The sequence below is a fragment of the Stegostoma tigrinum genome, chromosome 26 (assembly GCF_030684315.1).
Source record: "Stegostoma tigrinum isolate sSteTig4 chromosome 26, sSteTig4.hap1, whole genome shotgun sequence".
Classification (NCBI taxonomy): Eukaryota; Metazoa; Chordata; class Chondrichthyes; order Orectolobiformes; family Stegostomatidae; genus Stegostoma; species Stegostoma tigrinum.
In genome coordinates, this window is record NC_081379.1 from 28,792,440 (window position 1) to 28,808,762 (window position 16,323).

General features: G+C 40.1%; 1 protein-coding gene across 1 annotated transcript in view; it reads right to left on the reverse strand.

Moving 5' to 3' along the window:
* Positions 1-16,323, reverse strand: part of aacs (acetoacetyl-CoA synthetase) — a 171,712-nt gene that overhangs the window by 17,385 nt on the left and 138,004 nt on the right. The window contains exon 12 of the mRNA XM_048556592.2: positions 13,440-13,562. Within this exon, the coding sequence (XP_048412549.1) occupies positions 13,440-13,562 (123 nt within the window). The remainder of the gene's footprint in view (positions 1-13,439; positions 13,563-16,323) is intronic.

Consider the following 16,323-nt stretch of genomic DNA (forward strand, 5'->3'; position numbering starts at 1 on the left):
CAATGCACCTTCAGATGTACTGCATTTGGTGCAAAAATGTAAAAAACTAAATTAATTCTCCCAATTCATCCACAGTATCCATTGTAATGCTTGAACACACATTTCCAAATAAGGTTACAAAAATGTCCTGCAGTAATTGTATTTGCCATCATCCCTGTGGAAAACTTTTATTTCCCTGAGATAACAAAATGATGCAAACATGATTAGTACAAATTATAAAAACACATGTAAGCAGGCCAGAAGAACAATCATTTATCAGTGTATTGAAAATGCATTAATTACCCCACAAAGGAATTCACTAGCTCACAGATCCTGGAAAGGTTTCGGTACAGCAACTCAAGCAACGCATTCCAGATAGTCTATATGATTAATTTAATTTGCTTCAGAAAAATCACATAAAGCAATGTTCCAGTACTGTAGCTGGTTTGCATTTATTTAATTATAGAACATTGTCAAGTAATGTCATAAATCATTTAAGTTGAAAAAAAAGCATTGATTTAGTAGTGTAATTTACTGCCCGGAATTTATAGGGACCAACCTATTACCAGGAGTTGGAGATCAGGCATGACAGAAAGTGATTAAAGCTAACAGCAGAAAATGAAATGAGTTTTTAGGAGATTTAGCCATGTACCAGTTGATTCATCTTGCAGCTTTGAGGGGCCTGGCTTGTCCGAGTTGTTAAATAAGCTCTTGTAACAGATATAAGATTTTATTTTGTTGCAATTAAATCCTTCACCCCTGACAGATTTCCATCCTTTACCACATCCCAACTCATGACAGTAGGGATTAATTAGAATTGGATTCTGCTGCAAATTTTCAGTTCAGGGCTCAATTGTGTCATGCAGGGAACACAATTTTGTCAGAGTGGTAATTTTCTCCAGGCAGTAAAACAGTCCATTTTGCAGCCTTGTTAAAATTTACAAAGCCCACCTTATACATCTTGGCAGATTGGATTGCCATCCACAGAAGGAATTAACCTCTGAACCACATTTCTGTGCCTCAAGAATCTTTTGCTTATTTTCCACTGAAAAAAAATAGTGCTTAAGCCTAGCAATGCAGAATTAATCACATTTATTCTGTTAAGTGAACACTCTGAGATCCTGCAATTAAAAAACAAAATTAACTTTTACCCTGTGCTAAGGGTGGTGAAGATTTTTCTTCTACAAAGCCAGACAGTAAGGTGTAATCAATGAACTGTAACAGCAGAAACTGGTCAACATTTTATACACCCTTGCTTTGGCTCAGGAACAGTAGGCTCAAGTTAAATTAGGCAGATAAAAATCACTGGAGCATGAGTAACATAGGCACCATTCATAACTGTGCATATGGGATCAGACATTTAGAATGACATCAAACAAGATGCCGAGGCTGGGAATAGTGTGAAATATAAACAAGTGATCAAAACATGCATCAGGTCAGCCCAGTGTAGAAAGAAAAGTTAACAGTTCAAGTCTGCAACCCTCCAATAAAACTGAGAAAGGCTGGGAATATAATACAATTTGTGCAAGGCTGGGTCAAGGAGGGAAGGGCAGTCTGTGTTTCAGTGAAAGAAGGGAGAGATTGAATGGCAGAAGAGGTAGTCCTCCAAGACAAAAGGAAATGGTGATGGGGCAAGGAACGAAACAAAAGATGTGCCCCACAAAACATCAACTTTCCTGTTAATATGATGCTGCCTGGCCTACTGTGTTCCTGCAGCTCCATACCGTGTTATATGTGTTTAGGGAAGGTGTGCTGCTGGTCTTGGCACTGTTCCAGTGAAGCTCAATGGAAGCTTGAGGAACAAAATCTCAACTAGGCTCTTTACTGCCTTTCAGACTCAACAATCAGTTCAACGATTTCAGATTGTAACTTACAGCTACATTTTTGCTTCTTTTGCTTTGTAAGACTGTTTTTTTCTCTCTTGTTTTGCTTTCAGACAACAGCAAATCTGATGTTTTTCTTACTCCATCTCCATTCTCTTTGGCCTTGGAAGACTAACTCTTCTGTCATTCAATCACTTTGCTTTTGACCCAATCATAGACCTCCCTTTTGAACTCATCAAACCCAATTCTCAGTCAAAATCTATTCCATTTATAATTTTGCTCAGTTCTGACGACAGGTTACTGAGCCAAAACATTTTTATCCCCCTCTCTCCACAGATGCAGCCTGACCTACTAAACATTTACAGCTTCTTCTGTATCTATTTCCAGTTCTATCATTTGAAGTATTCCACTTGGTGACTTATAAACAGGATAGTTTGGCCTGGATTCAGGACCAGACAGGGATTGGTATTGATGGTGGAGTCATAGAAATTTACCAGGGAGGGATTGGGAAGGGCAATGGCTTTCCAATACAGAACTGGAGAAAATAACAGTTTTATCCAAAAGATGTCATCAGACCAGTGAATGTCATTAACAACATCTTAAGATTCTTAAATAAGCCCAATGTCTTGACGTCAGTTATCTTTGATCGCTGTGTAAAGAAATACTTCCTGAAATCAGTTCTAAAATTGCCTGCTACAACCTTGAACCATACCTCTGCTGCCCTGGCATATCTGAAAGCATCATTTCCAGCTCAGTTGCACTAACTCATGCCAATAGCCTGTCAATCTCCAAAATGTAAGATGACTTTTTCAGAGAATAATGAACTCAGCTCCTTAAGCTGTTCGCATCATTTTTCCTTAGTGCACTATCAACTCCTTAGCTCACCGTGTATTGCCTTTAGGTCTAAGGCAGCCAGCCAACATGATGTGAAAGACATGTCTGCCTCTTGGTACAGTCAGATCACAGTTCTGTGTACTTGCAGCATGATCACTGGAAATAGAGGTTCACCCTGTTTGGCAAAATATCCCAGCATCGTGTTTGTTCCACTTGCCCTGTTGCCTCCTGTGAACTTTCCTAATCCCTTATTGACATGGGCACTAGTGAGGTTGGAAAAATGAGATTTTAACATTAAAAAAATGTCAAATTCTGCATTCAAGTTTTTGCAACGAGAATATTATTAGTGAGCAGGAGGAGATTGGTTGTAGCAAATGCATGAAATGAGTAATGCAATGTGAATGCATATACTTACATCTCATTAGTACCTAATTTCACCTCATTGGTGTCTAGTTTCCAATTCTTCCATGCGCTAGAGACAGAAACTAGATGGCAACAATTCCTGACAGGAAAAGCTGGTGAGGGCTCAGAAAAGATTTACCATGCTGTTGCTGGGACTGGAGGGTTTGAGCTATAAGGAGAGGCTGGATAGGCTGGGACTTTTTTCAATGGAGCATAGGAGGTTGACAGATGACCTTATGAGGGTTTATATCATCAAGAGGAGTATATATAAGGTGAATGGTAGTTGTCTTTTCCTTAAGGTGGGGGATTTCAAGACTATGAAGCATATTTGTGAGGTGAGAAGAGCATGATTTTCAAAAGATATCTGGGACACTTTTTTAAAAAAAAAGAGTGGTTTGTGTGTAGAATGAACTGCCAGAGGAAGTGGTCAATGCAGGTATGGTTACTATGTTTAAAAGACATGCGGATAATTACATGAGTAGGAAATGCTTGGAGGGACATGGGCTAAATGAGGCAGCTGGGACGAGTTTCGTTTGGGAATTAGAGTGGATAACTGGTGACTGCAGCTCACTGCCTCCACTTCCAAGGCATCCATTTCAGCTTACACTCCAAGGGCAATGAATAAGCGCAACATACCATCACCACAAATAACTCCCCCAATCAAATCCCTCAACTTCCTACTTCGAGCCAACCATGGAGTTTGGCGTGGGATATACACATCTTCATGGCACATCTCTGATTCATTGATCATAGAATCCCTACAGTGTGGAAACAGGTCCTTTGGCCCAACAAGTCCACACCAACCCACAGAGCATCCCACCCAGAACCATTGCCCGAACTCCACCTAATCTACACATCCCAGAACACCATGGGCAATTTAGTATGGCCAATCCATCTAGCCTGCACATCTTTGGACTGCGGGAGGAAGCCCATGCAGACACAGCGAGAATGTGCAAACTCCACACAGGCAGTCGCCCATGGGTGGAAATGAACCCAGGTCCCTGGCGCTGTAAGGCTTCATGATTCACTTCGAGAACAGATCTCCATTTCAATTCCGCATTTTGGAGCACACCGGTACCTTTCATTGTGATGCGATTACCTCCACTCTGAGCCAAGGGCAGGCACCCACACAATGGACATGACCAAGCTGCATCCCTGAGGTCTTAGCTTGGTCTCTCAGCTCTCACTCACCTTACACGTACCTGAATACGCAAAGCATCTCAGCCTCACCTCAGCATTTTTCAATTTGCTGCCTCATTTAGAATTTAAAGGCTCACTATCCTCTGTCTTGTCTTGCCTTTTAGTGCAAAAACAAAACCAGGCAGCTTGTCATGGCTGGCAGCTGTCTTCAGTCAATGTTGCTGCACATCACTGTGCACCATCAATTTCACACCTGTACCATGTGAAACGTACTGCTTGTGCTTCAACCAAACAGCCATGTCTGAAAGTCTAAGGGGAGAAGTCTTTTGTCTAGCCAAGGAAAACAGCGCTTAGTTAGGAGGTGACAGCACAGTATATCAATGGCATCACCTGACAGCAATCCAGGGGCTTCGACATGGTGGGTTAGCCAGTTGAAGCTTCTGGGGTCAGAGGATCTGCACTTTTACAGTGCAGGGAAGGTGTCAGGGTCAGTCTACAGTCCAGTTCAACCAACCCAGGGACCGGTGGCAAGTCAGTTAGGGAGCTGCACTAAGATCAGTAGGAGTCTGCTCACCCATCAATCAGGGCTGTCTTTCCAAGTTGTTCAAGGGTAATGTGCCATCTTTAGTCTAAGCAGGTCCATTCACTGCAGATCTACAGAAGTTATCATGGGCAGTGTTGTGGTGGGAGACTAGGGAGGTCAATTGTGGGGCAGCATTCTGGATTACAGAAGAGATAATAAATGGTGAAGGGGGGCAACTCAACATATAAATGGTGAGAGAAGATAGAACATGGGAGGGGAAAGGAGATTGAAGGACAGGGGGAAGTTAATCACAAAAGTCACTACAACCCTGGCTTCAAGAGGGGTGATGGTGCATAACTACATTTGGCATGAATAAGCTGTAAACCTGGGACTCAGGAAGTAAAGTGGGGAGACAAACACTTAAATGGGTTGGATGGGAACATGGGGAATGTCAAAACTGGTGCAGCTAACACAGAAGATAAGGAAGAAAGAAACGTGAATGTTCAGGGAGAGGAGAGGGTCACCTAGACTCATAGGCTGAGCCTGTGACTCACGTTGTGAATTGTAACTCATGTTGCCTTCCATCCTGATCTGAAAATCATAAATGTGCAATGAAAATAAAAATAGTTGCCTTCACAACCAGGGTGGATGGAACAAGTGTTTCTTTTTTTCCTCCCCTGAGGAAAGGCTCTCTCCTTTTCTGTGATATGAAACCCTGCAATAACATTAAGCAGACTCCCATACAGTACAGGTGAATGACCTCTGTTATCACAAAATAGCGTATGTGAACCCACACAGTGTTCTTCTATGTTGACTTTCAAGCTTAGCCACACGCATTCATGTCCACATAGTTCATCATTACATTTCAATTCTATTAATGGTTGCAGGGGACAAGAGATATTTTGTGTTTTCCTGTCAGGTGGAGGCTCACCAGTCTCACTTTGAACTCTCATGGGGTTGAGGGTAGCAGACAGGGACCAGACACCTTTGGAGTGGCCAGAGAAGATACTGTCTGGGGATGTGTAAGTGGTTCCCCTTCCGTCTAGGTATCCACTGGCACTGCCCTGTCTCTCTGTGAACAGACACCTGGAGTCAGACCAAGGTAACTTATCAACCTGTCATCTTATCACTGGTTAAAAACCAAATGAACAGCGGATGCTGTAAATCAAACAAATATATACAGATTGCTTGAAATGCTGTTGGCAGCAGCTATGGAGAGAAATCAGAGTTACTGTTTCAGGTTGAGTAACCCTTCCTCAGAACCTTCCTTATCACTGGTGTTGAGCTCAAATGCTACAGTATTGGAAGCCTATACAATTCATTCGAAAACTATTGTCTCCTACTTAAATTTCCACTGGGTGGCTCAACAGTATACAGCTGTACACACTGGTTCATATTTATCCAGATGGAACTTCACCTGTTATTAACCCAGTCAGTTAAAAACCTGTTACAAGATCTCAGCTGTCTTCTATGTCTTCTTCTTCCGCACTGCCAGCTCCATCCAACACAAACTTCTTGGAACCTGTCAATTAACCAATGTACAAGGAGGCGCCGATTCATCTATGTGCCACCTCTCAGTTTAGATTTTTACTTTACCCATCATTATCTCCTCCTCACTGACCACTTCAACCTAGCAATCTACTGTTTGCTCCTCTTGAAGAGTTGCTAATGCACATTAAATGGATTACCTTGGTACACACTGACTTTTACTTTCAAAGGAGTCATTTAAGATGTTTTCAAAAGTCAGGGACACAGCTTTTTTTTTCTAACAATTTGGGACATTGACTTCCAAAATAAACTTGAAACATAACTCAGATCCACCTTCTTCTAAAACAATGTTTGCTATATTCATGGGTTATTCAGAAAGACCTTGCATTGATAAATTATCTTTCATAGTCTTAGGATGTCCTAAATACAGTCACTGTTGTAATGCAGGAAATATTGGCAGCCAATTTCTGTAAAGCAAGATTCCACAAGCACAATAATGGCTAAGGCAATGAGATTTAGTGTTCAGGATAAAAGTAGGCAAAGACTCCAGGAGAATTCCACTGTACTTCAGTGTCATGAGATTTGTTATATCTACAGATGATGTCCATGGTTTGACCCCATATGAAAAATTGTATCTCCCTGGGTAGCTTATCCTATGTGCACTAGATTCAGGACTGGGAAAGTAAACTCCAAACTTTCTGACTTTAATCTGAATAGAGTGCAGAGAGTGAAGGCTGACATTTCCACATTCTCTTTAATTCTTATGCTTTGATTTTATTAGTTTTCTGATTATGGTGAGACTAATCAGTATTAATGCAGAATGTCCGATGTTTGTGTTCACTACATTTTCCTACTTGCAATCTACAAGTGCCTCAGCCAAAATGACTGACTACCAATGCTTCATAAATCACCTTCTTTGTATATGTGTCTAGTACACTGCATCAATTCCTGCAGATTTGTTTGTTTCTGGCTTATCTCAAACTTCTGTTCACTAATGCAAAACAGGAATGCATGATGACTATTTGTTGGTACATTTTTGCCTCCTCTCCATTTAAATATAAACCTCAGAGAAATTGTCACTAAGTCCATTAATGGAGTTATTCATCAGCCTCGCATTGAATTCTATACAAGCTCTTTGGGATCCTAACTTTTCCTCACTAGTTTATTTGAAACAGCATGTACATTTGCAGTGGATGCATATCTTTCACCATTTTCTCTTAATACACCAAAATCTCTTATGCAGGCCATTTACCACTCTCTTCACATGTCCCACTAATGCTCCGGATGTTATTTCCTAATTTCCCTTCTATTTTTTTCCCTGTCTGTCCATATTCTATATTTCTATTTACCATGCAGTTGACATACGCAATGGTTTTCAGCTTGCTCAAATGATTTTTATACAATATCAATTTGTCCTGAGCATTTCAGGATTTAAGTCAACTACTAATCTGTACAATTCAAACAAACTGTAAATCTGCCAGTGTATGAAAAAAGAGAAGACTGGCTGATATTTTATGTATTGGCACTTTGACAGAACTGAAGCTGTGTGAATCCTTGATCTGGTGTACGTTCCACAACCGAACATGGTTTTCTTGTTTTTCCCAACACAACACTCTTCTGCCCATGCACTCTTCCCTTCTGTCCCATTCTGGTCTTTCAGATATGAGCCACACCGACTTGAATGCCTCAGCTATATGTGCCCACTCAAGATTTTTCCTCTCCAGAGAAGCGTCTCCATGTATTAATAGCTAGATACATATATCATAAAGTTAGGAATTATATAACTAGAATCCATACATTCACATTACTTTATACTTTATTTGCTTGGAATTCCTTCTTCAGTATTTAAACAGTTATAAGATTACAGGTCTTAATCTAAGAAATCAGAAAAGTTGTGAATTTTAAATTAAAGGACCAAAACCTGATAGATTTCTTAAATACAGATTACCATATCCATTAGCAACGTAATTTCCAGATGTAGCCCCTTTCTAATCAACTCAAACTTTAGTAGGACTTCTGCCATAAACAGATAAGACTAAAAAAAAAGCTGATATTGCTTTAACATGACCATTTTTAAGATCAAATTTAAGAAAAGGGGATTTAAATAAAAAAACCTAAAGTGCCAATCTGAAATTCCAAAAGAGATAAGTTGTTTAAATAACATACAAGATTAACAATAATTGGATTAAAAATGCACATGTACTTACTAGTACAACATGGACTAGATCATCTGACCTGCTGAACAGTAACTGGAAAATAGCAATTATCATCATTGCTCAACTTAGATCCAGACTTCAGACTAAATGTTTTATGCTTCAGTGAATACCGATTCTGGCAAGGTTTTGGGATGGTTTGATTAAGTACCAGAAATACTGTTGTGTATAGCAACTGAAGCAGAATTTTTCATATGGTTCCATTAAAAACACCTCAAGTCAACTGATTCCAAACTCATGTTTTGCAGATGTTCTCTGTGCATATTATCGTGCACCACAGCCACATGAACATTTTTTTTTAATATTGTTAACTGGAGCATGGCAGATGTGAAATCTTAAGTACGGAGATATTCACATGGTAAGAATTTCTGTTGGTGCCTGAACTGTACAATCTCTTCCCAACAATGGCATACATCATCTACATCCAGAGAATTTGCTACAACTTGACTTTTTTTTTTACGGGTCATGAATATCGCTGGAAAAGCCAATATTTGTTGCCCATCCCAAACTGCCCTTAGACTGAGTGTCTTGCTAGGCCATTTCAGTTCAGAATCAACTACATGTCTGTCAGTGTGGAGCCACATGTAGGCCTGATTGGATAAGGACAGCAGGTTTCCTTCCATGAAGAACACTGGCCAACCAGATAGACTTTTACCGTTGCTAATCGTTACACAATAGTGACGAGCTCTCAGTTCCATATTTTTATTAAATTAAAATTTAAATCCAAATTAATTTATAACAACTCCCACCTTATACCAACAGCTTCACAATGTCTGCCCAGTTATAACAACTGAGACACTGGCTTACATGTCACAGAATGAGAAGAATCCCAGTGTCCAGTGCAATGATTCTGTCCACGTCAGATTTGGCAGTCCAATGCCCAACTCTTTCCTATTTTGTCACCAAGGAACCAACTCCATCCTGGACAGATGCTGCTTTCTTCATTTCCTCCTCTCTCAAGGTGATGCACACCAGCTGGTTATTAGATGACAAGTGAGGCTCCACCTTGTCTCGACAGACAACAATGCCTGGAAGTCTTCACAAGTGACAAGATGAAGAGGAAACCTGTGTGCTGACATGGCAAAAATTCCACCAGACTACAGCATGGAAAAATCATATTTCAATACATGTAACTTCCTCCATTTGGAGGCACAGATTTGCTGCAGCATAAGCTCTGAAATTTCTGAACATCTCAGCCTGCATTTTCATACCCATTCTCCAAGTATGTCTGTTGCCAGACAAGGGCTCAGTTTCCTTTCAGTAAAATAGTTGGATATCTGCCTTCAGAATGTTGGAAGGACCTGCACAAAGCAGCTTACGATATGCCAACCAGTTTTATGTTCTACACCCAAGGTCAGCTCACAGTGGACAATTTTTAAATCAGCCTACTCATAAGATGCTTTTATGCCAAGGCTGATCACTCCTTTCAATGTGCTGAGGAAGAGATCACGTTAACCTGGAGCCTGGTTTCCCTGCAACAGTCGGCTTTTTTTGGACACAAATCCATCTGACAGTTTCATTTGCTCAATGTAAGCACCTCCTCCAGACAATGGAGCATTGTACAGCTTAGGGTGCAAACTATGGGGCAGATCTTGCATGTGACAAAAACAACCTACATTTGAAATTTATTGCAATTATACAATAGAAAGATTCAAGTGTATGTGACAGAAAAAGTAATCAGAATTTACAGTTATTCCCAGAGAAAGACAAGTGGGTTGAGGATGGCATGGTTTCACAACTGCAAATCGTTAGCGGATATTCCTCTGGTCTACTATGCATTTCCACCAATACAAGGCCTGACTTTCTTCCATCACATTTCTGAGGACAGGAGCCTCCACTTGCAGGGGAATCAAAAACTGCTAACATAGTTTGATATACGAGGATTTCCAGTTAAGTCTGAAATGGGGAGCAACTTCATCTCCCAGAGATTTATGGGATATTCTGCTCCTGAGAGCAGTGGAGGCTGGATCATTGCATATATTCAAGGCGGAGTTAGACAGATTATTGATCAACAGGGCAGTTAAAGGTTTTGGGGGTCAGGGAAGAAAGAAGAATCAAGGTGACAATCAGATAAGCTGTGTAAATGGTGGAACAGACTTCAAAAAAGGGCCAATCAGCTCTTGCTCCTAGTTCTTATAATCCTTTTAGTGGTACAAGCAATGGTGGGAATGACAACAGCCACTGGCACACAGGATGTGTGCACCCTCACAGACAATGCGATTGTTGACATACGTGAAGAAGAACTGCTCTTGGCAACTGACAGCCGAGACATACAAAGCCCAGATCAGCCAGCTCAGAACACATTTAACAAAGGAGAGTCATCTCAGGTGAAATGGTGCAGGCTGCATATTCTCTTGGAGTGGCCAAGGAAAAGGAGAATTGCATGAAACCAACAGAGCTTCAGGTGTCATCAGCCATCATGTCAGTACACCAATATCCTCCCAAGTGTTCATGATTGTCTGATGGAGCTTCAATGACCCTGCACAACATCAAGCAAGCTACTTTCCTCAGTGTGCATCAACACAACTGACCCTGAGGAAGGGAAGTTTAAATTCTATAATGACCTCCTACTCCTTGATTGCTACTGTGTCAAAGTGAGACAAGTGAATCATTCTTCATGAATTCAACACAAGGGTTTGTGCCTATCACCAGAGGTGGAAGGGAATCTTCAGTAAAAGATAGTTGGCAGTTGTAACAGCTCAGGCTCAATATGATTTTCTGTTTCCCAAATTGCAACAAGACATTTTGGATGAACAGCCTCCTCCCATTCTATGTACTAGCACCTAATCGACTGTATCATCACCATGACGAATGATAGGCAGATGCAGGTGTAATAGGAGCCACAGGCAGAACTGACTGCTGGACTGACTCTCGTTTTTGATATTGAAACTAAACATCAGCATCTATCCCTCTAGCAATATGTACCTGTCTCCACAACAACCTCCCACCCACCATGAGGAAATGGAGGCCTGATAGATTCTTAATATCTCAAGTCTCAAACAAGCAGTATTGAAGAAATTGTTCTGAGAAACTCAATGGTCCTTTCTGCGCAACAAAATATGGGCACCCAATGCACTGAGAGCGACTTGGTGATATGGTGTTCTTCACACCTTCAAAAGTCCTTGGCTTTTCATTTCATTAGCATCAAGATTGGAGGTAATGCCAAAGTAAGCTTGATGAGATATTATGACACAGTAGGTTGCATATACTGCCCCAAAGTGCACTGGTGATACGAGTGCACATTGAGCAAAATGACAAGATCACTGATCAGACAAACATTTCTTTCCTGGATAGGATCATTTTTCTCAAGCGTGCTGCTGCGATGACACATAGCCAGGTGAACAATGAACAACGCATCACATTCGTGGCTCAAGACTTATTCCCAACTGATGAAATCAGAAACAGCTTCAATGCAAAAGGATCGCATTGCATTGGATACACAGCACGGAAACAGGCCATATTGCTCAAATTACCCATGCTGGTGTTTATGCCCACTTCAGCCTGCTCCCATCTTTACTCTTGTAAAGGTTCCTCTATCCTTTTCTCCCTCCTATACCTGTGTCTTGCTTCCCCTTAAATGCTATAGTACTTTTACTATTATCATAGCGAGAGTTTCACATTCTCATCACTTTTTAAGATAAAGAGGTTTCACCTGTATTCCCTATTGTGATTCTTGGTAGTTATCTTATTAAATCTTAACCAGAAGCATTCTCTTCAACATAAAATTGCCACTACATGTTGCGTGTTCTTTCCGACTCTCACCACATATCAATAAAGCAACATCGCTGTGAACAATGGATCTTTATTCTACATATGACTAGTACCATGTCGTTATTACTATGAAAGACAATAATGTTTAATAAGATTGAAGAGCTATCAAAAAGGCTGTTAAAAGCCATTGGTAAATTACAAGCGTATTTCCCGGTTGAGGACTGCAGAAACTATTCATCTTCCTCTAAAATAGCAAGCATCCAAGCAACGAGCAGTAGTTTTCTTTCATTGGTACAAAATGAAATATAAAACAAAAAAAAAGTGCTTAGCAGTTGTACATTCTGAATATAATAAACAAGTCAATGATTACAATCATTGACGGCAAACCTGCCTGGCAAACCACCACGCCAAATATTACAGTCTCCTCAAAAATTAATGAATTTTAATCTGTATAAAACTCATTAAAGTGAAAGTACAGCTATAAATGTGAATGCGTCATCAAGTTTTTCAGCTTGTTAATTTACAGCATTGTCTTGCTGGAATGCATTATTTGGGCAGTTTCCATCTGGATGTGAGTAAGAGCAATTAACCAAACAAAATCAAAATGTGCAAAATGAATTTCATCAAACAAGCAGTGAAGCACTTGCACGCGATTTACTCTTCCTGACTCGCTAGAAGGTGTTCTTCGGACTGGAAAAGAATTCCCTTCAAAATAAAGTTTACCTTCCTGCTCTCAATACTCGTCCTTTCCCATCAACATTGCAAGGAAGACAAGAAATTGCATCTCCCATCTATAAGTTCCACACTGCGGCTATTGTAACCAGGCACTCTACTAACTGTTGTTACGCTAAATCAAGCAAAATACGATTGCATTAAGAAGAATAGGAGCCAATGTTCTCCTTCTAAAGTGTTACAAATCTCCTGAAAATCCAACCCAGTTGCCAATGTGCTCATGATAGTTATTTTAGGTTATCTTTCCTTCTCACAACAAATGAAAAATTTCATTCCAGTTGGCAGAGCACACAAGCAATCTGACAGTAAGGTTTCCACTCAAGTGCCTCTCTTTGTGCAACTCATATTATGAGCTCATCGTGAGGGGGATCTAGGTCATCAAGCCATGTTCTGTCAATCACTTCGCTTTGCATGGCAGAATGCCATAGAGAATTATTATTCCACCCAGGAACTTCTTTACCAATGTACTTGTCTTGATGAGGATGTTACTTCAAGGATGAAACACATTTTATTCATGAACTGCATCAGATAATTGTGCATAGTTCTAAATGCACTGTTGAATAGAAATATGCGACCAATTCCCAGAAATCTTACCTGTGATTGATCCTAGCAAGACAGTGTTCTTGATGTGTTTGTAGACATAATCGTACGTTAGAGGTTTGAGTGGAGACCCAGTTGACAGAATGGTATGTAGAGTCTGCAGACTGTGCGTTTCGCCTGAAAAAGGGAAATGTGACTTAAATTTCAATGGTAGAGTTAAGTATTAGGTTTATTAATTTTAATAATATTAATATTCACTCTGAAATAGAACTTTGACAAGTTTCATAAATTTGTATAACTTTCATTATAAATATTAATAATATATTTTAATAAAAATTAATAATATATATTTTCCTACTGACAATTGAGTTTATTAAACTAATTTCTTTCACAACAGATTTTTAAATATGAACTAATTTGTCTAATTGGAATGACAAACATAAGTGCATTTTATCTTGTTTCATCTTCATCACCTGTAACTTGAGAATTGAGATGTAACTGCAATTACAGCATCTGAACAAAGATGCTTTAAGTATTTTGCAACACTTTAGAGTCAAGAATTGTGGTAGTTATTGAATACCTAGTTCTATATTGCATGATACAAATAAATCCATAATTAATAAGACCTTGATACAAAAGTCCTTTTGCAAAGGAAATAAAATTATGACAGCATAACTCTGAATAGAATGACAAAATTTCAATCACTTTATCTTCTTAGTTGGCACGGCTTTTCAAGTTGGCAATAAATACTCAAGGGCACTTTGGAAGTATCACTGTTACTTGATTTGGTTACCAGAATCTCCATCACCAACATTTAGGCTATTGTACAAAATGCGGACGACTGGAATTGTGGGAGATATAGCAGTTTGGATCGGAAATTGGCTTGCTGAAAGAAGACAGAGGGTGGTAGTTGATGGGAAATGTTCATCCTGGAGACCAGTTACTAGTGGTGTACCGCAAGGGTCGGTGTTGGGTCCACTGCTGTTTATCATTTTGATAAATGACCTGGATGAGGGTGTAGAAGGATGAGTTAGTAAATTTGCAGACGACACTAAGATTGGTGGAGTTTGTGGATAGTGATGAAGGATACCGTAGGTTGCAGAGAGACATAGATAAGCTGTAGAGCTGAGATGAGAGGTGGCAAATGGAGTTTAATGCGGACAAGTGTGAGGTGATGCACTTTGGTAGGAGTAACCGCAAGGCAAAGTACTGGGCTAATGGTAAGATTCTCAGTAGTGTAGATGAGCAGAGAGATCTCGGTGTCCATGTACACAGATCCTTGAAAGTTGCCACCCAGGTTGACAGGGCTGTTAAGAAGACATACAGTGTTTTAGCTTTTATTAATAGAGGGATCGAGTTCCGGAACCAAGAGGTTATGTTGAAGCTGTACAAAACTCTGGTGCGGCCGCACTTGGAGTATTGCATACAGTTCTGGTCACCGCATTATAAGAAGGATGTGGAAGCTTTGGAAAGGGTGCAGAGGAGATTTACTAGGATGTTGCCTGGTATGGAGGGAAGGTCTTACGAGGAAAGGCTGAGGGACTTGAGGCTGTTTTCATTACAGAGAAGAAGGTTGAGAGGTGACTTAATTGAAACATATAAAATAATCAGAGGATTAGATAGGGTGGTTAGGGAGAGCCTTTTTCCTAGGATGGTGACGGCGAGCACGAGGGGGCATAGCTTTAAATTGAGGGGTGAAAGATATAGGACAGGTGTCAGAGGTAGTTTCTTTACTCAGAGAGTAGTAAGGGAATGGAATGCTTTGCCTGCAACGGTAGTAGATTCGCCAACTTTAGGTACATTTAAGTCGTCATTGGATAAGCATATGGACGTACATGGAATAGTGTAGGTTAGATGGGCTTGAGATTGGTATGACAGGTCAGCACAACATCGAGGGCCGAAGAGCCTGTACTGTGCTGTAATGTTCTATATATTCTATATAAAGCAGAATTAGAAACAGAACTTGCTGGAAAAGGTCAGTAGGTCTGGCAGCATCTGCAAAGAGAAATCAGAGTTAACGTTTCAGGCCAAGTAACACTTCCTCAGAACTGACTTGACCCGAAACAGTTAACTCTGCTTATTCTCCAAAGATGCTGCCAGACCGCTGAGATATTCTGGCAATTTCAGCTTTTGTCTCCGATTTACGGCATCTGCAGTTCTTTCAGTTTTTAATCAAAACAGATTTGAATTCACGTAAAGAGCATTAGCCTTGTTAGAACCCGATGGCCTTTTGTAGATAAAATTATCCTGCAGTCAGGCTCTGAAACAGGCTTTTCTGTCACAGCCCTAGAATCTGTCAAATCAAAACCTAACCACTAATGTTTGAAAGCAAAGTTTAAAAGGGCTCTTACATCTAAGTAGTGGCACAAAAACAGCACTAAAAATGTACACTGATTCCAGCAGAAGCATTCTCAAGAATCTGTTGTGAAGTATTAGTTAGAAGTCTAGTACATACTTAATGTGCAAAATGTAGTGGCTTGGGTGACAGAATTGCAGTAATTCTACAGGGAAGGAAATTAGACTTGTTTCACACAATGTCTACATACAAAAGGAATAATGATCCTTCAAGTAATTTTTGCAAGGGTTCAAACAGTTGCTTCCACGTGAAACTAAATTATTAGTATGGCAGTTCATGTCAAAAGAAATTCAACTGATCTGGAATTTATCACCTGAAATGGGTACTGCAACTACATTCAGTGGCAATTTTAAGTAGGGAATTTCATGAATACTTCAAAGGAAAGCTATGTTCACTGCTATGGAGGAAAAGAACAAGGAGTGGGGCTAATTCACACCTCTTCCAAACCACCAGCAAACACTGCAATGTTAGGGGGTGAGGTCTCCTTTTGAGCTGTTTTCTTTGTGGTTCTGTGGGCTAAATTATGAGAAGGTATAGTCCTCAAATAATTTATTAATTTTACACAACAGTTGAAAATTCATA